The sequence below is a fragment of the Bos grunniens genome, chromosome 24, assembly GCF_055505025.1.
Source record: "Bos grunniens cultivar Pamir isolate PY7600 chromosome 24, Bosgru_T2T1.0, whole genome shotgun sequence".
NCBI classification, from domain to species: domain Eukaryota; kingdom Metazoa; phylum Chordata; class Mammalia; order Artiodactyla; family Bovidae; genus Bos; species Bos grunniens.
In genome coordinates, this window is record NC_141188.1 from 58,506,183 (window position 1) to 58,531,851 (window position 25,669).

The 25,669-nt window shown below is 45.3% G+C and overlaps 1 protein-coding gene across 5 annotated transcripts in view; it reads right to left on the bottom strand.

Annotated features, from left to right (window-relative positions):
- Positions 1-25,669, bottom strand: part of ATP8B1 (ATPase phospholipid transporting 8B1) — a 112,178-nt gene that overhangs the window by 46,218 nt on the left and 40,291 nt on the right. For all 5 annotated transcript variants that reach the window (XM_086373593.1, XM_086373594.1, XM_086373595.1 and 2 more), the window contains exon 2: positions 6,893-7,095. In XM_086373593.1, the coding sequence (XP_086229719.1) occupies positions 6,893-7,073 (181 nt within the window). In that variant the 5' untranslated portion in view covers positions 7,074-7,095. The remainder of the gene's footprint in view (positions 1-6,892; positions 7,096-25,669) is intronic.

Below are 25,669 nucleotides of genomic sequence, written 5' to 3' on the forward strand. Positions count from 1 at the left end.
AAGAATAAGCCACCCTGTTCACGCGCTGGATTCTTCACCCCGCTTGTGGCTTCTTAAATTTGCTTCATAATTAAGTCCTCCAGCCAACGGTTCCTGTCTCCACACAGGCCCCTCACCTCCAGCCCGGTTTGATTGGGATGCTTCAGATTGAAGGCGGTATCTGACCTCAAGTAGAGCAGTGGAGGTCCATCAGAAATGCCCTTGGTCTCTTCATTTCACACTGTGAATAATACCTTGGAAAGCTTGGAGAAAGTAACTGGTGTCTTTGTCTGCTGCACCCTGAGCTTAACTACAGCAGCATCTATAGTTAATTTCAGAAATCGGATTGCAGTCAAGTAATCAAAATAACTATTTCTAACAGGGTTCCTCATTTGGCCCAATTCAGACAAATTTGGCCTAATTTCAGTTGGCAAAGTAACCGATTCCTTTTCCTGATACTTTCCTGAGTTTCATGCTAATTGCTTGAGGAGTAGTTCAATGAGAGACCACAAAGAAAGTGAAAACGGTTTCTGTGGTCAAACGCATTTGTGAAACACAGTATCCAACAGCCTCCTCTTGGACATTCAATGGACCCACTGGTGTATTAAAGTCTCTGGGAAGTCCTATAGTAAAGAACTTATTTAATTTTATTTAATCCAATCTTTTCAAAATTAATGTGACCAGGGCACATTTTTTAAAAATATCACAGAACACCTATTAATATCGTTTGAGAAGTGTTGTGTTAAGCACATGCCTTTAAGAAAGGAGGCAAAATAGCACTTGGAAATATTTACATTTTGGATCAAACATTTACTAAGTACTCAGTTAAAACAGAGAACCTTACTGGACACTTGGACCCCAAGGCTAATTTATAGAAAAAGTAGAAATCTTGTACCATTTTCTAGAATGGAAATATTGACCAAGAAAAGAGAAGTAATATACTAACCAACAAAAAAATTTCACCTTCACCTGATGACCCTTTGGTTAAAAGCAAGAAGGAAATTAATTCACAAGGGTTGTACCTAATAAAACCATCAATGCAATTACCATCAGCCACCAGCTCAAAATCATCTGGAAAACATGTATTTAATACATGTAAGTATGGCTACATGATGTTGGGTGTTCTCATGGTCACCAAGTCCTTTGATCATCACCATCTGGCAGAGAAAGTCAGTTTTACCCGACCCCTCATTCTGAACTCTTGATTATGGACAACTCTGCAACCAAAAAGCTGTTTTGGTTGGTGCAGACTACAGCAAACCAGCAGAGTTAAATGATCAAAAGTTTAGCATCAGAAAACAAACAAAAAGCAACCCAAGAGGGAAATGGGTAAAGGACAAATAGATCATGCATACAAAGAGAAATTGAATGGCTCTTAAAAATATGAAGATACCCAAGTTCATCAAAAAACAAGGACAATTCTTCAGTGAGGTACCCATTTTTATCCCACAAAGGCAAAATAAACAGGCCCTCTTAGGTGGTCTCTGCAGAGAACAAGTTGGCTACATCTATCAAACTTCAACACAGACATGCTCACTGAGAGTGTGTACACTCTTGGATAAAGAAATAACATATCTCAGGGCTATTCAATGCAGCCCTGTTAATCAGGGAGATTAGAAACAGCCTAAATACCACTATGAGCAGCTGGTTAAATATCCACACAATGAAAGTCCGTGTGGTCCACAAACAAGAATGAGGCAGCTTTACATGTACATCATGACAGGGGAGATCGTCAAATTACCCTGACCGTGCAGGCATGAGTGCACAGAATGAGAGCACAGTAGGGATCCAGGCGTGCACACACACTTGCACACGTGTGACTACGTGTATATGTATCTATGGGTATGTAAGGTCTCCTGTTTGTAAGTATTCTTTGCAAAAAGTGGTGTCTGTGTATCTCCAGAAGGACACAGGAGAAATGGGCAAGAGCAGAGACAGAAGAGGCAGGTGGGAGTTCATCTTCACTCTGCACCCTTTTATCAATACTATGTGCAATAGTGCAGCCCTTTATCAATACTATTATCTTTGGGGGGAAAATCATTTGTAATTCCCTTTACTGGATGACAATAAATATGTTTATAATAGGTTAATTAAATAATAAATAGATTTAAATCAATATACGTAAGTTGCTTGATTTTCTTATGGTCAGGATGCCATTATGTTTAATTTTTTGAAAATATTACTCAAGGGAATTCCCTGGCAGTTCAGTGGTTAGGGCTCCAAGTTTTTGCTGTCAAGGGCCCAGGTTCAATCCCTGGTTGGGAAAATTAGATCCCGTAAGCCATGTGGTGCTGCCAAAAAAAAAAAAAAGTCAATAAAAAAAATATTATCCCGAAAGGCAATGGGATGGTGAATGGGAATAAATCGAGAGAGGAGAAGACAGGAAAAGATGGAAACCTGTGTAGTCATGGGGAAGAAACACACCTACATTCAACAATGAGTAAATCTTAAAAGTATCTTTGAATAAGTCCACATACACCCACAAATACATGTTGCATTCCATTCCAAATCAAACACGTGACAAGGCTGCAAGCTGCACACAGCCGTCTCGGTCGGAGAGGAAGATAGGGCCCTGTTACACGGGCCTGAGCTGCCAGGGGAAGCAGGTGGAATCAGATCCCAGGGCAGGGCAGTCTTCTGCAGGGATGGAGCTGGGACTGAGAGGAGGAAACAGCAGCAGAGCAGCAGCCGCGGGAGGAGCCGGCTGTTTTCAGCCTAAATTGCTGACCCTCAGCAAAGTGTCCAAACTCTTCAGCACGGGCACCGCCCCACCCATCATCAAGCTCCAAAAGGGCTCGAGGCTTCCTGGACTCTCAGCCCCTGGGAGCCCTGCTTCCCGCTGCCTCACCCTGGCACACCCTGCCCCTGAGACCTCGGGGGTCAACTTGCTGCTCGCCTTTACTCAGGACTCAGCACAGGTGTCCTCACCTCCAGGAAGCCTTCCTTGACCAGGGGAGGCCTTGCCTGGTTCCCTCATACCTCTGCTGAAGCTGCTCCTGCTGTCAGTCACACATGCCCCCCAAGCCTGCTGCCCCGACACCAGCTCAGAACAAACAAGACAGCTTGGACCTTGGGTCCTTGGAGCACTTGCAGATTAGCTGGAAGAAGGGCACTGTACAAGCAGTGTAAAATAAAAACCAGTGGTTTCCAAGTCACACTGTGATGCATGCTGAAAAGGAGGGGCGTGAGGTTACAACGGTCCTCTCCCCATAAGGTCCTCGCTCCCCCAGGCTGAATTCCAGCTCCTCCACGTGCCACAGGTGTGCCACCCTACCTCCTTCCACGGCGGGCATCTGGACGTGGCCCCCCACTGGGCAGCCTCCTTCCTCTCCCCGCCCCTAGTTAACTCCTCCTCATCTTTCTCTTGGCAGCTCGGGCATGCCTTTCCACTAGGAAGCGCTCCCTGACTCCCGTCCAAGGCAGGATGTTTGCTCTGACGTGGGAAGAGGGTGGGTGAAAAAAGCCCACTGGACTGGGCACTGGGGTTCCTGGTGTTCTTGCCAAAAGCGTCATCCTTGGGGAGCTGGGGCGGGCCCCAGAGGGGAAGGACCGGGGGAACAGAAGGCTGTGATGGTAGAGAAATGGGTTTCCAGAAGTTCAGTCAGGAGAACAGGAGACAGGATAGCTGCCCGAGGCAGAAAGCAGGATCAAGGTGAGAGTTTGCTGCAGGAAAGGAACGCGGTTATGTGCGTTTGTAAGCCAGCCAGTGCGAGAAGCGGGGAGGGTTAACTCACCAAGCAACGTGGCTGAGGAGGCAGGAGATGGCTTTCTCGTCCCATCCCCAGGCTCAGAAAAGTAAGCCAGTGTGCTAAGGCAGGGCACGTGTTCATTCCCAAGGACTTCCGTCTTTACGCTGGTTCCTGACTGGCACAGAACTACCCAAGGAGTTGACCTGGAGCTACCAGGAGGGTGGAGGGGTAAGCTACATTCACAAACCAACCCACAAACCACCTGGAGTCAAGGAATTTCAGGAACCTGTGACTGAATAAAATTAAACTGGTTTCTTTAGAGTCAAAGCTTTCCGGGATTCTTATATGCTAATGGATAACCTTAAACTTCAAGAGGACAAAGAATTCTGCGTTTCCAGTCTCAGGGACCAAAGAATCTCTGTGTCCAGAAATATCTGGACATACTTGGGACATACCATTCTTGTGTGCTCACAAGAGAATGTCCATCCCATCGCATGGAAACATGCCCCTTAGTTTTGTCAACAGCCGCACAGAGGAAACCAAGGTAGGAAAATCTGCGGGTTTTTCTTCCCTCAAGGCACATTCTGACAACAGGCTTACATCTGTTCTTGATTCTAGCAGCACACAAAAAATGTCCTTCCGCTGAAAAGTACTTGCAATGGGTCTCTCAAAACCCTTGCTTACTAAAGTGGGGCTAAGCATCTTTTTAAAAAAGAGAACCAACTTTCTGCACTAAACTATGGTTAAGAAAAATGAATGTGGTTCTGGCACTCTTAGACACTGCTCTGCTGGAAGAGGCCCGGGTCCCTGGTATCACTCAGCTGGAGGGTACTTCACAGAGTGACTCACGCTCTGAGTTCTAAAGAAGTGAGTTCGTTGGAGAAAACTGTCCTTCATGTAAAATGTCAAGATAGACAGATGACAGTTAAAAAGGAAGTCAGAATGACTGGGAAAATGCCCACGTAGGGATATGGGGGGGGGGAAATTAAGAGGGGGAAAGAAGGACGCAGAGGAAGAAGGGAGAGAAGTGGGGGTGCAGGAGAGGATGAAGACTGGTTTCTGGGGTGCAGGGTAGAAGCAGGAATGAAAGGAAAGGGGTCAAGCGCACGCTGAGTGTCCTCTGTGTCTGGGAAGGGCACACAGAGGGGTCAGAATAATAATACTTGGGGGGATTCCACTGGCCAGCCAGTGGTTGGGACTTGGCATCACTGGGGCCTGGGTCCCATCCCTGGTGGAGAACTAGTGGTCTCTCGGTCACATAATAATAATAACGATATTTTTAAAGTCATTTGAAAGCGGTTTTGAGAATCACCAAATTCCCCTATCCTTGGAAAAGACTCTGAAGAGCCAAGATCAAGTCTGAGCTCCCTGCAATGCCTGTGTTCTGAGGGTAGCAATCTACGAGAAATATGACCTGGGAGCCGCATGATCAGCAAAGAACCCTGGGCAGTAGAATGTGAAGGCAGAGCTGGAAAAAAACAGAGGTGAGCGTTTCCACCCACTACGTGCCCCTCTGACAATTCCACAGGCACCCAACCCTGTCCGTTTCCTTGTCCTGGACCACACATCTGATAACACGGCAGCAAGCCCAAAGCAAAGTTCACCCGTACACGCACCAAGCCCATTCTCAGCCAGCTCATCAGATACCTACATAGGGCCGAATCCATGATGGCTACATAAAACTTGAAAAGTACAGCGGAAGAAGGAACGAGGAAGAAATACATTATTTACTATTTGGGCAACCAACTAGAACTCCCCTTGCTAACTCGTCCGGGGACTCCAGCCTTATCCCCATTCAAACACTATCCAGTCCGGACCTGTTATGACAGAGGCCACATTCCTCATCAGACTGACAGTGATTCCATTTCAACGAAGCCCAATTATAGTGATTTCAATGCCTTTTCAGGAGGCGCTGATACTCAATAGCTTAAAATTACAGCCAGACATCCACAGGAAGACCTGATCCTGCTCAGGGTTTGATACAGAAAGCTGAGGAGGGGAAAACGATGTCGTTGAGCAGACGCCCTCCCTAGGTCTCGGAGCCTGTGATGGGAGGCGGCCCTCGTGGGCACACGCACACATCACCTCCCCATCAGGACCTCCCCACACAGAAGAGCAGAAGACAGGCACCATCTGAGCAGAGCAGGAGGAATCATTACATCAGGGGGATTTCGTGCTTTATCTGTTTTTCTACAGGTGAAATCTCTTTGGAAAACAAACAAACAAACAAATCAGCTTAACAGGCCGCAGAATCCTGGAGGGAGAGCCTGGGGGCAGGGAAACACAAGGGAAGCTGGCTTCTGGTAGGCCTGGAAGGCGGGTCGGCAATGACGGGGAAACCAGACAAAACCAGAGGTTATTCTAACTGAGGCTGGAACGAGGTGCAGCGGGAGAGGCAGAAAGAGAACAACCTCCTCGTGATTTCTGGGAGTGGGAAACCAGTTATGTCGCTGGAATTGAAGGGACTGGGGAGGAAAAACATTTTCAGCTTGAACTGTGGAGCAAATCTGGGCTGAAAAGACCAAAGGATCGGCTTCCTCCTGGAGTGGAAGAGCTAGAAGAAAAGACCGCATGTGTTTGTAGGAAATGAAATAGAAAAGTCATGGGAGAAAAAAAGCACAACCATAAAAATCAACTACGTTCTATAACCCCAAATGACAGGTTGTCTATGGCCATTTTCAAGAAACATCAGTGGTGCTGAGTAAGTGGGACAGAGACCGTATGAGTCACAAAGCCTGAAATAGCTACTACCTGTCCCTTGGCGGAAAATGTCTGCCAGTCCGTGGTCCAGAGCCGGCCTTGAAGCAGCCCTGATTCGGGGCAGGGAGCACTCTTTGCTGCATCACAGCCCCTCGTGACAGAGACCTACACATTCTCCCCCCGTTACTAAAAAGTCAAAACCATTTTATATTCACAAAGGACTGAACAAACGTTACGGTGACTCCAAGGTTCCTGGGTGTGGTGACAAGCAAATTCTTCCCCACTCAGCTCCTTTCTAAAAATAGAGACAGGCAGCAAGAACCTCCTGTTTTCTCTGCAGAACTTGACAGCTATGGTCCACCAGCCCCACCACTCTGAGGACACTGTGTACCTTCCCAGCCCATCAAGTTTCATCCGAAGCCAAGAGAAAGAAGACGCCTCCCGGAGCACCCGTCCTTTGCACCTGTTGCTACTGCCCACGTGAGGACAGACAGGTGCCTGGTCTCCTGACTCCAGCACGTTACCTTTTTTGAACGGCTCCCGGGTTTCCTCCGCTTCTTTGTTAACCCGATTCTGCTGTGGTTCCACCGCAGGTTCGTGGTAGTCAAGCTCATCTTCTGTTTCATCATCACTGTAGGGGACCACTTCATCATTAGGCTGAGAATCCTCGTCAAACGTCGTTTCTGAGTCTCTTTCTGTACTCATTCTGCTGGCAAACTGGAACTACCTGGTTTAAAAGAAAGGGAAACCAGAGTGAGATAGGACCCGTGCCTAGTTTTTGGTTGAATTCTTCCTGCATTCGCTTATGACGCTTTTGACAGAACGTTATTTACCCACGTGGACATATGACTGATGAAGGACCCCCAAAGTTCAACTTATCATGCAAATAAGAACAAAACCATTCATTATTGATTAAATGCTTGGGTGAGAATTTACAACAATAATGTAGCTGCCAACTTTTTTTAAGGGTATACAAGCTTTAAGGTTTTATTTCAAATTGTGTGTCTCTACCCAGCAAAATTAATCGGTTCACAACCAACATTAAAATAAAATGAACCAGATTTAAAAATATCAGAGTACAGCAGGCATAGAAAGAGTACTGTTTGGTTAAACACTTTTACAAAGCTGACACATACATATGTTTATTTGCATTGTGGGTCTTAATGGAATTGAATTTCTCTTGGGAAGTGTGCCCTGCTTTCAAAGTTTGAAAACCACTGTCCTACAATATCTGGTTGCAATTAACATTAATATTCTGAGCTTTTACTGTGTGATGTATTTTAAATACCAGCTTAGTCCTCAAATTTTCCTAATGGCTTCTTGAAAACACATTCTAGCCTATTTTCCTGTGACCACCCACTCCTTATATTTAGAATTTGTGTTTGTGTATACACCACTGCATAAAGTGACACCACACAAGTGCTAAGTGCAACCTCAGTTCTATTTACATTAGGAATATATTTACACTAATACTTCCTGGCATTATTTACTGATACATAAGCATCATACCTCCATGTACTCGGTATCATTAATAGTGGCAGCTCACATTTATTTAGTGTTAACTGCATGAGGGCCTCTGAATGAAATGCTTTATCAACACTGGCTCCTTGAAACTTTCCACATCAGCATAGTGAAGGTATTATTGCTATTTGTAGTCTACAGAGGGGGAAACCAAACCTTTACAACACTGGACAACTTGTAAAATATTTACTGAAATCTGGAGGTAAGAACAATTGCTCTCCAAGGATTCATCTTTTATATTCCACTTTCATGTTTTAGTTTTTAGATATTTTAATCAGGGTTAGTTGCCTTGAGTGGAACTATTTAGCTGGCTGCACACTTTACCAAATCTAGCATCTTAAACATCTAAATTTTTATAATGAGTGTACATCTAAGAAATGTTCGAATATTTAAGTGAGGATTTTGTCCAACATTATTTAAAATAAAACCCAGAAGCAACATGGATATCCAATGAGTATTGCTATTGTTTAGCTGCTAAGTTGTGTCTGACTCTTTTGCGATCCCACGGACTATAGCCCATCTGGCTCCTCCAGGCAAGAATACTGGAGTGGGTTACCACTCCCTTCTCCAGGGGATCTTCCTGACACAGGGGGCTGAACCCACAACTCCTTCATTTGCAGGCAGGTTCTTTACCACTGAGTCACCAGGGAAGCCAAGTAAAATACTGGACTACTGCAAAACACAAGTAGACTTAAGGGCAGGCAGACTCAGGGTTAAAACCTTTAACTGCCAAGTAAAACATTTTCCCTCTTTCCTAATTTTCTATGGGTTAGTAAATGGCAGTTTCTTGGGATTTTACACTTGCTTAATTGGCCTTACTTGCAGTTTTATGGTTTAGCTAGTATTTAAATTTAATACACTCCTTAGGGCTTCCCTAGTGGCTGAGACGGTAAAGAATCCGCCTACGATGCAGGAGACCTGGGTTCAATCCCTGGGTCGGGAATCTCTCTTGAGAAGGGAATAGTATTCTTGCCTGGAGAATTCCATGGACAGAGGAGCCTAGTGGGCTACAGGCCATGGGGTCACAAAGAGTTGTGTCCAACTGAACACCTAACACACACACACACTTTTAAAAATTCTCAAACTCTTAAGGGCAGACTTTCATCAGAAATCTTTCAGAACAAAAATAATAAAAGTGGTGACCATGTACTGGACACCTATTTTATATCAAGCAGGACAACCCCGTGAGGTAGATATTATCTACCCATCTTTCGGATAAGGAGGCTGGGGCTCAGCTGGTAAGTGACAGAATCAGGATCTCATCTCTCCATCGCAAGGGCACACATGGCGTGCAAAGGCCTGAAAGCGCCACGGAGAAAGTTTCCTTATTGTATTAATAGAAAGCGTGTGAAAGTGTGTGAGTCATTCAGTCATGTCAGACTCTTTGTGACTCACAGACTGTAGCCCACCAGGCTCCTCTGTCCATGGAATTCTCCAGGCAAGAATACTGGAGTGGGTAGCTATTCCCTTCTCCAGAGGATCTTCCTGACCCGGGGATCGAACCCAGGTCTCCTGCATTGCAGGCGGATTCTTTACCATCTGAGCTGCCAGGGAAGCCCATGTTATTAATAGTAAACACACACAACATGCATTTGCCATTCTAAGCATGTGTAAGTATCCAGGTTAGTGGCATAAATGCCTTCTATAGAAACACTTCGTAAGTGATCATTTTGTCATCATTACTGCCGAGTGCCTGTGTGTTTATTTCCCGTGTTAAGATTGGATCCAGTCCTCTGAGTTTGAAGGAGACAAACAAAAAGGAATAGACTTCATAACCACAAGCCACGTGACCCAAAGAAAATAGCCACTGCACAACCCGCCCACTCACCACCCAAACACCCACTCCAGGCCAGATCTGTGTGGCTGCCTTGGAAGGCTGGGCGGGGAGTTCTGAGCTGAGCAGGAAGCTGTCTGCTGTGCGTGTGTGTGTGTGTGTGTGATATGCAGACGTGTGTGTGTCAGTGTGTGTGATATGCAGACACTCTGTCGTCTTAGACTACCAAAGAAAAATTTGTTAGAAATCATTCCCTTGAAGCTCTTGGGGACATGGAGCAGCTTTCCAGGTCTAGTCATAATCCTGTCAGGCAGGCACTACATAAAATACAGATTTGGAAACTTCATGTCTCTCCCTACCACTCCAGCCCGTCACAGACACCTGTGAATTTATTCAACCTTCACTGAGCATCTACTAGGCACACGCTGCGACCTTAGGCACTAGGAACTGAACTGCCACCCAGGTTACTGAGGGATGAAAGTGAAAGTGTCAGGCACTCAGTCATGTCCAACCTTTGCGACCCTATGGACTGTAGCCCACCAGGCTCTTGTCCACAGGATTCTCCAGGCAAGAACACTGGAGTGGGTTGCCATGCCCTCCTCCAGGGGATCTTCCCGACCCAGGGTTCGAAAACCCACGTCTCTTATGTCTCCTACCGAGGGATACAGATATGTAAATTATGTGTGGGTCCTGAGACATTTCTCCCCAAACACACACGTCCAACCCACTCCCTCCTCTTCATCCCCGCAGCCACCACCATAATGCAGGACACCACAATCTTGCTCCTTAAATGCCGCAGGTGCAATCTAACAGGACTTCCCACCATCAGCTAGCATGTCCCTCAGAGTCATGCCTTTCTCCTGCTTAGACCCTTCTTGTGGATTATGGACTGAACTGCCTCCGCCAAACTGAAAGATTAGCCCTAACTCTTAGTGTAACTGCACTTGAAGACAGGGCCTTTAGAGGTGCTGCTGCTTAGGCGCTTCAGTCGTGTCCCACTCTTTGCGACCCCATGGACTGCAGCCCGCCAGGCTCCTCTGTCCATGGGATTCTCCAGACAAGAATACTGGAGTGGGTTGCCATGCCCTCCTCCAGGGGATCTTCCTGCCCAGGGATCAAACCCATGTCTTCTTTAACTTTTGCAATGCAGGTGGATTCTTAACCCACTGAGCTACCTGGGAAGCCCTTTAAAGAAGTGACAGAGGTTAAACAACATTATATGTGTGGGGCCCCAATCAGACAGTTCTCCTGTCCATATAAGAAGAGGAAAAACCACCTAAGAGCTCTGTCTTTCTGTGTATGCACAGAAGAAAGGCCCCGTGGGGACACTGCAAAATGGCGGTCAAGGAGAGCATCCTCTCCAAAAACCACACAGGAGGCCCTTCTGTCTCTGCCGTTGAGAGCTTACAGTCTAGACAAGAGTCAGCATGTGACAGCCTGAGGGCCAGATTTGGCCAATCGTCTGTTTTTGTAAATAAAGTTTTATTAGAACACATCCTTGCTCATTCCTTCATGTACTGCTTATGGCCAATTTTACACAATAACAGAGTTGAATAGTTGTGATGGACAATGAATGGTAAAAATATTCACTATCTGGCCCTTTACACACAAAAAGTCTGCTGACCCCCAAACTAAAACAAAAGATAATAAGAGAACAACAAAACAAGCGGTCAACAACTAACGCCCACAGCCAGACACAATTATAACCGACCTGGACACATCATGGGTGCTTTCTGAAGGTGTGAAACAAACCACCGGGGCCACTGGTGGGAAAACATCCCTAAACCATACATTCGCCCTACTGATTGTTAACGGTACTCTTTCAGCTGCAGCACAGTTGTGTGACTGGAGAGGACGCACAATTCCAGATACTGAGGGAACAACGCACCGTCATCTCTGGCTTCATGTGAGGAAGCTGTGGTTATGTGTCTTCTCATACCCAGTCCAATTCGGCATTTCATCATTAATCCATGTGCTTACAATCATGGCAGCAGATGGAAAGGCGAGTAAATGTTGGAGCAAGGCAGCAAAAATTTTATCAGGACTTTTGAAAACTTGTCAACGTAATACAGCATTCAAGGATTTTTCTGGTCACATGATCTTAGGAAAACAGAATCTTTAGTTCCTGCTCAGGCTGAGAAGCAGCATAATTTCATTGAAAAGAACACAGGTCTGGATTCAAATCCTGGCTCTGCCATTCACCAGTTTACCACTTGGATGGGTTGTTTAACATTTTGGAAGGGAAGAGGAGAAGATGCTTCATTCTCCGTCCTGCCTTCTGCAGTATTCAATCCTCTTGGTCATAAACCCCAGAAGATAGGAGGAGTAAATGGCAGGATTTCCAAACTCGAACCCCTAACATCTATCATCTGTCATCTTTGAATACTTGGCTATGAAATACTTGTCAAGTGACTGAATGCCTGAAATTCTCTGTTCCTTTTGTAGTGGACGGGGTGCTAAAGGAGAGAGAAAAAGGAGACTCAGGCGCAAAGAAATACCTTTCTGCCCTTGCAATAGAACTCTGAGGTCAGAAGTAACGAAAGTACAAACTTTCGCTGCGATCATAAGGTTCCTAGATTCAAATGAAGGGAAAGGAGGAACAAGGAGCGTCCTGACACGGCCAGGGTCTGACCTGTACACAGACACACTCAGAGGCTGGGGAGGCCAAGAGTCCCTGATCAATATGTCTTTGTGGTACAAACGGATTTGTGTCCGCAGTGGCCCAGCCTAAACCAGGAAGGGAGACTCACGGCAGTCATGATTGTTCTTCTTCATCTTTTTATGGCTCTGTAAAGTCCTCAGCAAGAAAGGGTATTTCTGACATGGATTTCTTATTTCATTTGCCTATTCATTATTATTATTCTTACAGATAAAGCAGATTATTATTAGATACAGATATTTTTTATTACAGAAAAATATTACAAAATATTTAACATGAGATATTATCATGATATGCAGATTCCCTGGTGGTTCAGCAGTAAAGAATCCACCTACAATGTAGGAGCTGAGGGTTCGATCCTTGGGTCAGGAAGATCCCCTGAAGAAGGGGACCTACTCCAGTATTCTTGGAAAATCTCACGAACAGAGGAGCCTGTCAGGCCACAGTCCATGAGGATGCAAAGATCAGACACGACTTAGTGAGTAAACAACAGAGAGACCCTAAAGCAGAGGACACAGTTAAGCAGTGCTCATATTCCTGATCCACAAAAATCGTGAGATGAGTTTCAGCTGCTGTTTTGGAGTCATTTGTTATGTAGTAATAGAAAACTAATACACATACCATTAATCACAAATAACGAGAACTCTATGGTAAGATACCTAATATGGCTGCTATTGTTTCCATTTATTCCAAGAGGAGCCCCATTAAAGAGGCAGCAGCAATCTTTATCACCCGAGTCAGTCCAGACACAGGCCACATACCCTATCTGGAATCTACTCAATTCTCTTGAGAGCAAAATCTGACAAGCTTGATGACCGTTGTAAGCAGACAAGAATAATCTCACGAACCAAGAGTAATAAAAACCTATCTAAGATCTAGATTAAATTCAAACTTTACACTGTTCTAGTAACAACACAATCATCGTTCCTAGGATAAACAAGGTTATATTTTTTTATGTTCTTCTAAACTGAAGCCTCAAAAACCTAGACGTCTGGGACAACTAACATGAAATTGTGCTCAGTCGCATCCGACTCTGTGGACCATGCCATAGCCCGCCAGGCTCCTCTGCCTATGGAATTTTCCAGGCAAGAATACTGGAGAGGGTTGCCATTTCCTACTCCAGGGCATCTTCCCAACTCAGGGACTGAACCGCATCTGTTGTGTCTCCTGCACTGGCAGGCGGGGTCTTTACCGCTAGCGCCACCTGAAAAGCGCCAGCATCAAACTAAGGGCCCATTAATACCACCGTTGTGGGGACAGCTCAGTCAGGCCTTTACTCATGATACAAAAGGCTTCTCCGGGTCCACAGCTTCGTCCTCTGTTCCTCAGAAAGACCACCCCAGGGCCCTTTGTCACAAGAGAAGACTGACTCCCACTTCATATCACACAACTGGGATGACTACGTTAAAAAAGGCGCAGAGGAATCTGGAAATTTTGCCTCTCAGAGAGGGCAGTTTTGTCAGTTTCCTGATAAAACTTAAAAGGATTTCTTGGTGACACTGCCACCCCAGCTCTGTCGCGGGCTCCCTAACATAGCCTAGTAACAGCGGCCACTTCCTGTTACTATGAGGCTGCCCCTTGCCTTCACTCGCAAGTATCTGCGTGCACGTCGTCGCGCACAGTCAACATGGAATTATTCTGAGATGGGTGGTTGGGCGCTACCATTGTCCTTTTACCAAAGAGAAAACTAAGGTGCTTAAGGAATCTTCCCGAGGTTATTTAGCTCCGACTGGATTCACCCCCTCAGCACATCCCCAGCTCTGTGCTAGGTGTGATGCAGAACACGCATCGAGGCTTCAGGCTGGAATCGAAGATCCATCCAGGAAGCATCGAGCTTCCCCGGAGGGCACGGCAACCCACCACAGTATTCTTGCCTGGAGAATCCCATGGACCGAGGAGCCTGGCAGCCTATAGTCCGTGGGGTCACAAAGAATCAGACATGACTGAGCACTCGTGCACAGCAGGAAGCATCAGAGCCCACTTCCCAACTGCAGGTGGTAACTGCTCTCCTTGTCTACAAACCATCTGAGCGCCTCCTAAGTCACAGGAAACACGTAAGCAAAGGATACGGAGAACTTGACCAAACAAAGCCAACTTTGACGCCTACAGACAGGTTTTTCCTACACCAAAGAGTTGCAAAAATTTAAAAGCTTCTCCCTTTATATCATGCTCAAGTATACTGAAATCAGTAATCATTTCCAAGCTGTCTTGAGCTGGGCAGGGTGCGTGGGAGTCACAGAGCGGATCAGGTACTCAGGGTGGAAGAGAGATTTTCAGAAACGAGGAACAGCTGGAGTGAAGACCCAGTCACAGGGAAGTATAAGATACCCACCCGGCTGAAAGATTTAGGGCACCGGGCTCGTGAGCGGCTGGCTGGAGTCCACTCCCCCAGCCTAAGAGGGCCTGACATGGACTTCATTCCAGCGACTGGAAGGGAGCACTGAGCGTATCTACAAGCAGAGACAGCGATCTGCCCAGCGCCTCAAGAAGATGAATCTGATAGCAGAGGGGTGTGGGTGGCCAGAAAGGTGACAGCCGGGCAGGGAGACCATCCCGAGGTCACACCGGACACTGAGCATCTCCCAGGCACAGTTCTGTCACCTGCAAACCCAAGCAGTGCGGTCCGATGACCTCTGCAGACACGTTTAGCAGTAACACTCGGTGAGCGGATGTAGCTGCAGCAAGAAGGAACACAGGCCTAACTTAGGGTGGTGGCAACTAGAAAAATGTGTTTCAAATTAAGATTGGGTGGGGCTGCCATTCTTTTGTCTGGAAAACTAAGAAAAAAGTAAAATAAAGACTAATATTCTCATAGGAAAACAATGCCAGAATTCCCCGTATGTTTACTTTGGAGATTCAGCTTCAATCCACAACGTGTTTTTATAACACATACTGAAAGTTACCAGGAGAAAAGCATGGTTATTTTTACATTCAAGCTTCATCCTTGCTTATTAGAGACAATGGTCCCATTTTACTTCATTACTGTTGCTTCTATGATTAGGTTTTTCAATTATGTTCGTGTTTGAATGATATAAAATCATTGGGGCTTTACAACTGACAGTTGCCTGGAAGCCAAACCTCCAAGGTAAAACAAAAAGTTAATCTGTTGAGTTGAATTCATTTTAATATTTGAAGAATCACTAGCCTATTGATGGATGGATGCAATTCACAAAAAGATTACACTACAAAAGGATATAAGAATCCACATCATTTTGCAAAACTGAACATAAATCTTAAAAAATTTGGAAAGAGATTTGTATTCCCCATTCAGATTCAAGAGGAACTGCTTGTTTGAATAAAAGGGTAGGAAAAGGGCAGATATGATAAGTAAATGGGAATAAGCACACAGGAAAAGATTACTCTTGCAAGTAATTACAGGGCATACTGATGAAACAGTAAGACACCATTTTATGCCTATTAAGTTAACGATATTCAATGACTATATCTAATGCTGGGCAGTTGTAAAGCTCTCTCTCTCACACACCTACATACACACACACACACACACACACACGCACAACCACTGCTGCTCGCAATGAAATCGATACATGCCAATGGAAAACAGGAGGAAAAGGGGATGACAGAGGATGAGATGGCTGGATGGCATCACCGACTCAATGGACACGAGTTTGAGTGAACTCCGGGAGTCGGCAATAGACAGGGAGGCCTGGCATGCTGCAGTCCATGGGGTCGCAAAGAGTCGGACACGACTGAGCAACTAACACTTTTACTTTCCTGTACCAATACACTAAAGATACTTGTAATATGTGACCCAGTAAGCTCATTCATAGAAATTTCCAACAAAAACAATTCAACAAGTAAAATAAGTATTCACAGAAAAATTTTAGATTGTTGTTGTCAGCTATATAAAGCTGGAATGGAAACCACCTGAATGTCCACCAGTATAATAGTTTTATAAGTTATGATTTTAGAGTAGCAAAAAAATGACAGCCCTAGAAACACAGGAAATGCCTTAAATACGATATTAAATTAGAGGAAAGACTGAAATCAGAATTGTGTCCTATTACAGTATCTCTATAAATAATACATACATGTATATTTTGGAAAAGAATTTTTGCTGGAGAAAGAAACCCAATGTGTGTGTTTATTTTTCTGGAATAATCAACAATCAAGGACTTCCCTGGTGGCTCAGTGGTTAAGAATCTGCCTCCCAGTGCAGGATACACAGGTTCCATCCCTGTTCCGGGAAGATCCCACATGCTGTGGGACAACTAAGCGTGTGCCACAACTACTGAGCCTGCGTCTAGAGCCCAGGAGCCGCGCCTACTGAAGCCCACGCGCCCTGGAGCCCCCGCTCCACGAGAGAGGCCGCCGCAGTGAGAAGCCCACGCGCCCGCGGACAGAGTGGCCCCCGCTTGCCGCAACTAGAGAAAAACCCGAGCAGTGGTGAAGACCCAGCACAGCCAAGTAAGTGATAACTCAACAACTGATGGTCCCTCCACCCCTCACCCCGCCCCCGCTTACAGCTGAAGACCATTCAGCAGTCACTTAGGTGCTGGGCTCAATTCCTGAAAGCCTCACGATGTAACTAAAAAGCAGGTGTTATCCTCATTTTGCAGGCTTTCTAGAGGTTAGGTAACTGCTCCAGGGTCATAAATGAGATTTCAATCAGATGTTTTTGCCCTCAAATCTCTTACGATCTGTCTCAGAGCTGGTCAAAGGCAGAGAAAAGACGTGTCAGAGCGCCCAGCCATACCTTTTTTCCTTACCATCAATCCTGCTTCTTTGCAAATGATTGCAAAGCCAAAAGTGCCAGCTTTCATCCAGAGGCGGTCTGAGACCAAAAAAGGGATGCTTGGCGTGTCAGGGCAGGAGAGATGAGACCTACCTTTTTATCTTTCATATCATAATCGTCATCACCTTCCCAGTGCATTAGTCAACGTAAAATCCCAATTCCCTCCGAAGGATCGTGTGGCTGCATGTGCTAGTCACTCAGTCCTGTCTGACTCTTTGCGACCCCGTGGACTGAAGGATTATGGGATGCCATGACATCTAGTCTGGGTCCTTCTTTTCCTTAGAGCCCTGGCTGACCTGTACTCTGTGTGGCTGGAGACCCCAAACCACCAGCCTTCACTAAACTTCCAGGCTGCCTGCAATAAACACAATAGACCTCAAGAGCCCTGGGCAGAGGTCCAGTGACAAGATGATTTAAAACGTTAGTTGTTCCTCATCCCACTATAATCTGCATCTGAAAAGTCTGTTGTTGTTCAGTCGTGTCCGACTTTGTGAGACCCCATGGATTGCAGCACACTAGGCTTCCCTGGCCTTCACTGTCTCCCACAGTTTGCCCAAACTCACGTCCATTGAGTCAGTGATGCCATCTAACCATCTCATCCTCTGTGGTCCCCTTCTCCTCCTGCCTTCAATCTTTCCCAGTATCAGGGTCTTTTCCAATGAGTCGGCTCTTCCCATTAGGTGGCCAAAGTAGTGGAGCTTCAGCATCAGTCCTTCCAATGAACACGCAGGACTGATCTCCTTTAGGATGGACTGGTTGGATCTCCTTGCAGTCCAAGGGACTCTCAAGAGCCTTCTCCAACACCACAGTTCAAAAGCATCAATTCTTCAGTCCTCAGCCTTCTTTATGTTCCAACTCTCACATCCATACATGACTACTGGAACCATAGCTTTGATTATACAGACTTTTGCTGGCAAAGTGATGTCTCTGCTTTTTATTTATTTTTTTGTCTCTGCTTTTTAATACACGGTTTAGGTTTGTCATAGCTTTTCTTCCAAGGAGCTTCAACTGAAAATACAAACCCCCTCCTGGTACTTTTTTCTAATATAAAGATGTCATAAATTTTCCAAATATTCATATGTAAAGATGTTTCAAGGTTTAAGTAGACAGTATGTATGACTGACACATCAAGGATGATCAGTGCACATATTTGGTATCTTTTCTAGACACTGTCAAGGTTTTATGAATGTCTACACTCTGTCACAGAGTCTTACTTCTTGGTCCATTTGAATGTTAACATCTTCACAAATTCTGGGTCCCAGAGGTCTAAGGGATGAAGGCCACACCTGATATTTAATCAATGTCTCCTCTACTATATTTAAAGTCAGCTTAGAAGACTCAGCTTAGATTACAAACTCTACCCAGACAGCTGAATTCACACCCAAAGCTTGGGACCAGGATTGTCCTGCAAATATGTGGTTAATATTTCATATGTCCCCTGGACACTCATTTGGTCTGAACAATCTCCAGAGTTTCCTACAGGCAGCCAGCTATACTATCTGTTCTGGCTTTCAGATTTTTGGACAGGTCAACTAACAGAAGTATCTAAGTTTCTACATATTCAATAGGTTTAAGGATTTATGAGAATATTTATAATATTGTTGTTCAGTCACTAAGTCATGTCCGACTCTTTATGACCCCATTAACTGCAGCATGGACAGGCTTCCCTGTCTTTTACCGTCTCCCAAAATTTCCTCAAACTCGTGTCCACTGAGTCAGTGATGCCATCCAATCATCTCATCCTCTGTTGCCCCCTTCTCCTCCTGCCCTCAGTCTTTCCCAGCATCAGGGTCTTATAATATAGAGCTTCTGTTTTTCTGAGATGAGGGTGGTGAGTGTTTAAAAAGAGCTCACGACACATTCTATAAGGGCTTCCCCAGTGGCTCAGTGGGTAAAAAAAAAAAAAAAAAAATCCACCTGCAATGCAGGAAATGCGGGTCTGATGCCTGAGTTAGGAAGATCCCTTGGAGGAGGAAATGGCAACCCACTCCAGTAATCTTGCCTGGAAAATCCCACGGACAGAGAAGCCTGGTGGGCTTCAGTCCACGGGGTCACAAAAGAGTCAGACACGACTGAGTGACCAAAAACAAAACAAACATATCCTATGTATCAGGCAATGAGCTGAATGCCTGGCAAGTACTATTTTATTTCATTTGCTCAGGGTCCAATTGTTAGCCCCATTTTACAGATGAGAAAACTGACAGATGTTAAGTTCCCTGCCCAAGGGCATACAGGCAGTACGTGGGATCAGAATCCTTGTTGAAAGCCTATGCTCTTAGTCACAACACTCAATGCCTTAATTGTACCTAATAACATTACCATGGGGTTAAGCTGGAGAAGAGATAATTAATCCAATTTATAGCTGAGGAGACACATAACTAAGAGACACACAGTTAACTTTGTGCTGGAGCTAGGATGGGAGCGTGTCCAGTCTGGATGCCCTTGACATCCTCCAATATCTCCACTCAGGGTTCGACTTCTGTGGACACTGAGCAACGGGAGGAGCATAAAACTGAGGTCATTATGAGCAAGCAGGGTCCTCCCTTGCCAGGGAATTCCTCAGTGTCACCTAGAACCCAGGTCTCTGCCTTTACATGAACTGCCTTTTGCTCCCCCGTTCAGCTGGAGGGAAGCCGGTCTTGGAGCTGCCTGGTTCCCGCCCTCTCTCCTGCCCAGCCGCTCACACTGGTTTCCCCAGGGTGCCCACTGGCAGCGTCCTTAGCAGAGCCCTTGGGGCAGCAGGAGCCAGCAGTTCGGCCGCCTTCTCTTTTAAATCTATGGTGCACAATAGAATTTTTATTTGAAGAACTGTGGCTTTCAAAAAAAAAAGATATAATGACCACTGCCCTGACCCATTCTCCCAGAAACTAAGAATGAGAGATGTGTGTGATATCGTGACTTAAATAATAAGAAGTAGCTCTTTGGTCCTTGTCCTATTCCTGGTATGCTGCTGCTAAGTTGCTTCAGTCATGTCCGACTCTGTGCGACCCCATAGACGGCAGCCCACCAGGCTCTGCCATCCCTGGGATTCTCCACGAAAGAACACTGGAGTGGGTTGCCATTTCCTTCTCCAATGCATGAAAGTGAAAAGTGAAAGTGAAGTGGCTCAGTCGTGTCTGACTCGTAGCGACCCCATGGACTGCAGCCCACCAGGCTCCTCTGTCCATGGGATTTTCCATAGATCTCCTAAAAACTTGGAATTTCCTAAGTGGTGAGAGTTATAAAAGTACCTTTTGCTATTTAATGGGGTGACTTTCAGAAAGCATCCACGGATTGGGGAAGGGGCTATTGATCGAATCAACTGCCAATCAGTTCAGTTCAGTCACTCAGTCGTGTTCGACTCTTCGCAACCCCATGAATCACAGCACGCCACGCCTCCCTGTCCAGCAGCGATTTAACCAATCACGCCGTAAGATGCAGTCCTGTAAAGTCCTAAAGGAGATGGTCTGGAGAGCTTCTGGGTTGGGGAACAGGTGGACACATGGGGAGGATGGCTTGCCCTATGCGTCTCTTCCATCTGGCTATTCCTGAGCTACAGCCTTTTGTTATAAACCAGTAATCTAGAATAAGTAAATCATTCCAGTCCTGTGAGCTGTGTTAGCAAGGTAGTTGAAGCCCACAAGGAGGTCGTTGGAACCCCCCATCTACAGCTGGAAGGTCAGAAGCACAGGTGGCAACCTGCACTTGCCTCTGGCGTCTGAACTGGAGAGAGAGCCACCTTGTAGGGCTGAGCTCGTAACCCACGGGATCTGAGGCTCTCTCCAGGCAGATAGTGTCAGAATTATGCCAAACTTAGGACAGCCACCTGGGGTCAGAAAATTGCTTGGTGGTGTGAGAAAGCACACACACACTAGAATTGGGTGTAGAATCATTTAATATGACTCATCCAAGTTCCCACAGCTAGTCAGGGGCAGGCTGCAACCGCAGAGACCTACAAAGGGGATGGGTTGGTTGGCCCAGCTTTCAGGTAATAAGGAGTGTATTCCCTGCAGAAGATTCGAAAACAGTAGCAAAGCCAACTAAAAAGTCATAATTTTTATTACTTTATTATTGCCATGAATGGATGTCAGTGATAAAATACTCCTCAAAGATCTTTCTATTGTAGTTCCTGCTCAATTTTAATAATATAGAAGTAAACTTTTAAAAAATACTTTTTCTACAATAAATGTGGGATTCTGGGGGCTTCCCTGGTGGTTTGGTGGTAAAGAAGCCGTTCCCTTCTCCAGCGGATCTTCCTGACCCAGGAATTGAACCTGGGTCTCCTGAATTGCAGGAGGATTCTTTGCCAGCTGAGCTACCAGGGAAGCCCCCAATAATATAGAAGTAAACTTAAAAAAAATAGTTTTTCTTCAGTAAATGTGGGATTCTGGGGGCTTCCCTCATGGCTCCGTGGTAAAGAATCTGCATGCCAGTGCAGGGGACATGGGTTCCATCCCTGATCTGGGAAGACTCTTCATGCCGCAGAGCACCTATGTCCACGTGCCACAACTGGTATTTAATGTAAATAAGGGCAGCCTGCGCAAACAGAAATGACTAACGCAGGCCTTGCACAAACAGCTATTCTGATTTGCATTATAAGAGAAAACACCAACCCATAGAGACGTCCAACATTTCTTAAAACAGCCTCAAACTGCTCCAAGGTTTTAAAAAGTACCAATTAAATAAGGTCTCCACTCCATCTCCTAAAAAACATGGCCCCAGGAAAAATGCCAATTCATTCTGGAGCTTTCTTTCCCCTCTCGATCAATACTTGCTTCTCTTTAAAGTTCCTGTGTGCCTTCCGGGAGCGTGAGCACTCAGTGGCCAGGCTGGTGCTGGATTGAGCAATACCTGCCCCTCCCTTTCTGCCTTTTCACGCTCTGGCCACCTGACGCGGAGAACCGACTTACTGGAAAAGACCCTGATGCTGGGAAAGATTGAAGGCGGGAGGAGAAGGGGCAACGACAGAGGACGAGATGGTTGGCATCACCGACTCAATGGACGTGAGTCTGAGTAAACTCCGGGAGTTGGTGATGGACAGGGAGGCCTGGTGTGCTGCGGTTCAACGGGTCATAAAGAGTCGGCACTACTGAGAGACTGAACTGACTGACCCCACTCCAGCCTCACCCCCAACAGAAAGGCATTGTAATAGAGAGATAACATTTCCTTTTTAAAACGCTGAAGTGAAATAAAAAGTAAATACATTTGAGTAGTTTTTGCTCTTTCCCATGCCCCCTGCTCTGAGGGCCCAGAGTTCAACCCCCACCTCCTGCAAGGACTTGCCCTAACGAACAGAAAATTGACTTCCTCAGCCCTATTGTTATCGACATACTATTCACAACTTTTATCATAACGGCTACAAATGCTATAAAGTTTTGTAATAGTTAATGTGTGACTTCCCCTGCTTTAGGTGCAGGCCTGCTCTGGAATCCTGAGTTGAGGCCGGAGGATCGTTCCTCTATTTAGGAAACAAGGCTCATGGTCAGTGTCGCCTCTGGGTCTAGGGAGCAAGCAGGCTCTGACTGAGATGTCCAGGGATGTCCCCATCACCTCCCACCCCCACCTCCACTCTCTAGAGTAGATCCTCAACTGTCCATCATCAACCAATGCCGGGGACAAACACCCAACAAGTGGCAAACCTCACTGTCCTGAACTCAACATTTCAACCCAATAATCCTCCTGACTGCCCAGAGCTCTTTAAAAGAAAAGTTAAAAACAGTGTAAGAATGAAGAGAAGAGCACCAATCAATCCGTAAATGAGAGGCTTAAATAATCCATCACCCTCCATAGCCAAGTCAGGAATGAATATGTGCATGTGGCACACACTCCAAGAAAAACCTACACAAAAGCCTTTCAATACTACATGGATTTGAACTTTAGGTATCTGGAACAATTTAAGATCTCTTCAAAGCATGTTTTAAAGCACTCTAAAAGCCTGTGCTCTGGATTTACAATCAGCCAGTCCTTAATATTTGAGTTGTGACACGCATGCTCTGTCATCCTACAGTCAACAAAAAGCCAAGCTACGCTCAAGACCCAAAGTTGGTTGTTGGCCACAAAACAGGCCACCCCCAAACAATCCTCAGCTGGACCTGCCTAGCAGGTCAGCCCATGGGCTCCGGGCTGGCTACAGTCAGACTCAGAGGCCACGCCCTCTCCTCCTCTGCTTTTTCCAACCTCAGATATCTGGCGATGGTGACTTTGTGTGTTAGATTTCCAAAGTCTACACACCACACACAGAAAACAATGTTGCCCGGCCCTGATGCGGCTAATTCTGCGTATGTCTGCACATACCAATGAGGATCTACCTTTATGAATGCTTGCCACAGTTTAAACACTTAGGCTATCAGTAAGAGGAATCATTTCTAGAGATTAAAATTTTGGTATTGAGACCAAATACAAAAATACATTCTGAAATCTGCACCAGTGACTCTCAAGAAACAGCTGTCCTAGGTCCAGTGGGGGAATCTGGGCCACCGTTCAGGTTGTCTTCAAAAGCTGTGGACCGATGGTTTCTGTCGCGCTTCGTTCCGGAAATGATCAGTTTCATATCAGACCAGAAATGAGAAAGGCTGTGTGGCTGTCTGCTCTGGCCTCACCCATCGGGCCCACCCACCCTCAACGCCACGGCGGCCTCCTCCTCCCAGCATCCACACAGGCAACAGAGCCCTTCCATCCCTTTTGCAGATCCTCAAATCCCGAGGCAGGGGCTTTTTCATTTAGGAAGAACTTGCTGTCTGCCCAACCCTTCCCTTGTATTCCACCCTGTACTGTGGTTGCTTTTGTCTCACATGGAGAAGCAAATTCCAAAGGCTCAGGACCAAGCCCTCTTTCTCTTATTTCCCAAGTGAGGCAGGATCAAGGGATGGTTGAGGGCTTCTGTCTGAAGACCAAGAGACAGACACGGCTAACATCCCGGCTCCACCTCTTATGCTCCTGAGACCTTGGGGAAAATGGCCTAAGTCTCCTCATTTGTACAGTAAAGGCAAGGCCTACCTTACAGGTCCCTGTGAAGCTCAATCTTGATCTCATGTAAAACCCTTAGCGGAGTACACAGTAGCTCAGACTCAAGTAACCATTTGTAACAAACTAAGCAAGACATTCCAGCTATGACAGAATGAGTAATATTTTTCTCCTCAATAAAACTTGTTTATTAAAAACTACTATAAGCCTAGAATACTTGTGAACTGAAGTTTTCAAGTGAAAAGCAATCCAAGAAAATAAAGATAATAATAACCATATTTTACTTGAGAGTGTGCAGCAAGTTTTCACGTACCACTAATGCCCTTGAGCTATACAACGTCACTGAAAAGTAAATTATTTTTGTTTTATTCTCTGTGATACTTGCCATGATCCAGAACAGGGTCTGACATACAGTGGACCTTTGAATAGAAGAACTACCAAATGAATGAACTTTACACATAAAGAATCAAGCTAAGAGTTCACAGTTACATCCATGCTCTCAGAGCTTGTAGCAAGCAGGGGACCAGAACCAGATCTTATCTGAATCCAAATCCTGTATCCTTTCCCTCATCACCTCGTCTGGGCACTGGGGTAAGGCTTCAGAAAACTATGATCCTTTAAGGCACTAAGTACTTTCTAGAGGGTAATAACTCCAAGACCCCCTAAAAGTGGACCGCATTGAAACAAACAAAACTATCACTCTGGCACCATCTAGGGAAGAGTTACAGCTAGTAATCTAACTACTTACCTTTAATGCAGATGTTTGCTTTTCTCAAAGTCTGAGTGGCAAACAACCATGATAGGAAAAAGTGAAACAAACAAATTTCAAAACAGGTTTGATGGAAAGATACATTGACTAAGTTTATTCTGAAATAACATCGGGAAGGGAGGAAACAGAGGAATAGATGAAAGACCACCGACCATGGCCATGAAGAAAGAGGGTTGATTATATGACTCTATTTTTCTACATGTTTACAATCTTCCTCAATTAAAAGTAAAGAAACAAAACAAAACAAAAAGCCTTAAAATTAATGTATTACCATTAAGTCACCATCATACGCAGTGCACTGTGTCCTAATTCATAACATAGGCTCTGAAGGGACCACATGCTTAGTGCAGTCATGAGAACTCAGATAGATATTAAATAACTCATGAAAGAAACCTTTTTATGGTCAAAAGGAGAGTATTTTTAAGCCAAGATGAATATTTCACATTTCCTAAAGTGAAAAGTGAATTTCACTGAATATTGCATAAAGTGAAATGTCACGGAGAACTCTTTCTAGGTTGGGGCTGCCCTATTTGTATGGGACCTGCAGAGGCACGTGTGCTCTTTGGATCACTAAGAACATTTAGCATTTACTTTGCTTTAGTGCATTATAACTTAAAAAAATTTTTTATTAGAGAATGGTTGATTTACAATGTTGTGTTAGTTTCTGCTCTATAGCAAAGTGTGTCAGTTATACATGTACATATATCCACTCTTTTTTGGATTTTTTTTTCCACATAGGTCATTACAGAGTAATGAAGAGAGCTCTCTGTGCAATACAATAGATCCTTATTAGTTATCTATTTTATATTTAGTAGTGTGTATTTATCGATCACAGTCTCCCAATTTACCCTTTCCCTCCTGCACAACTTTTTTTTTTAAT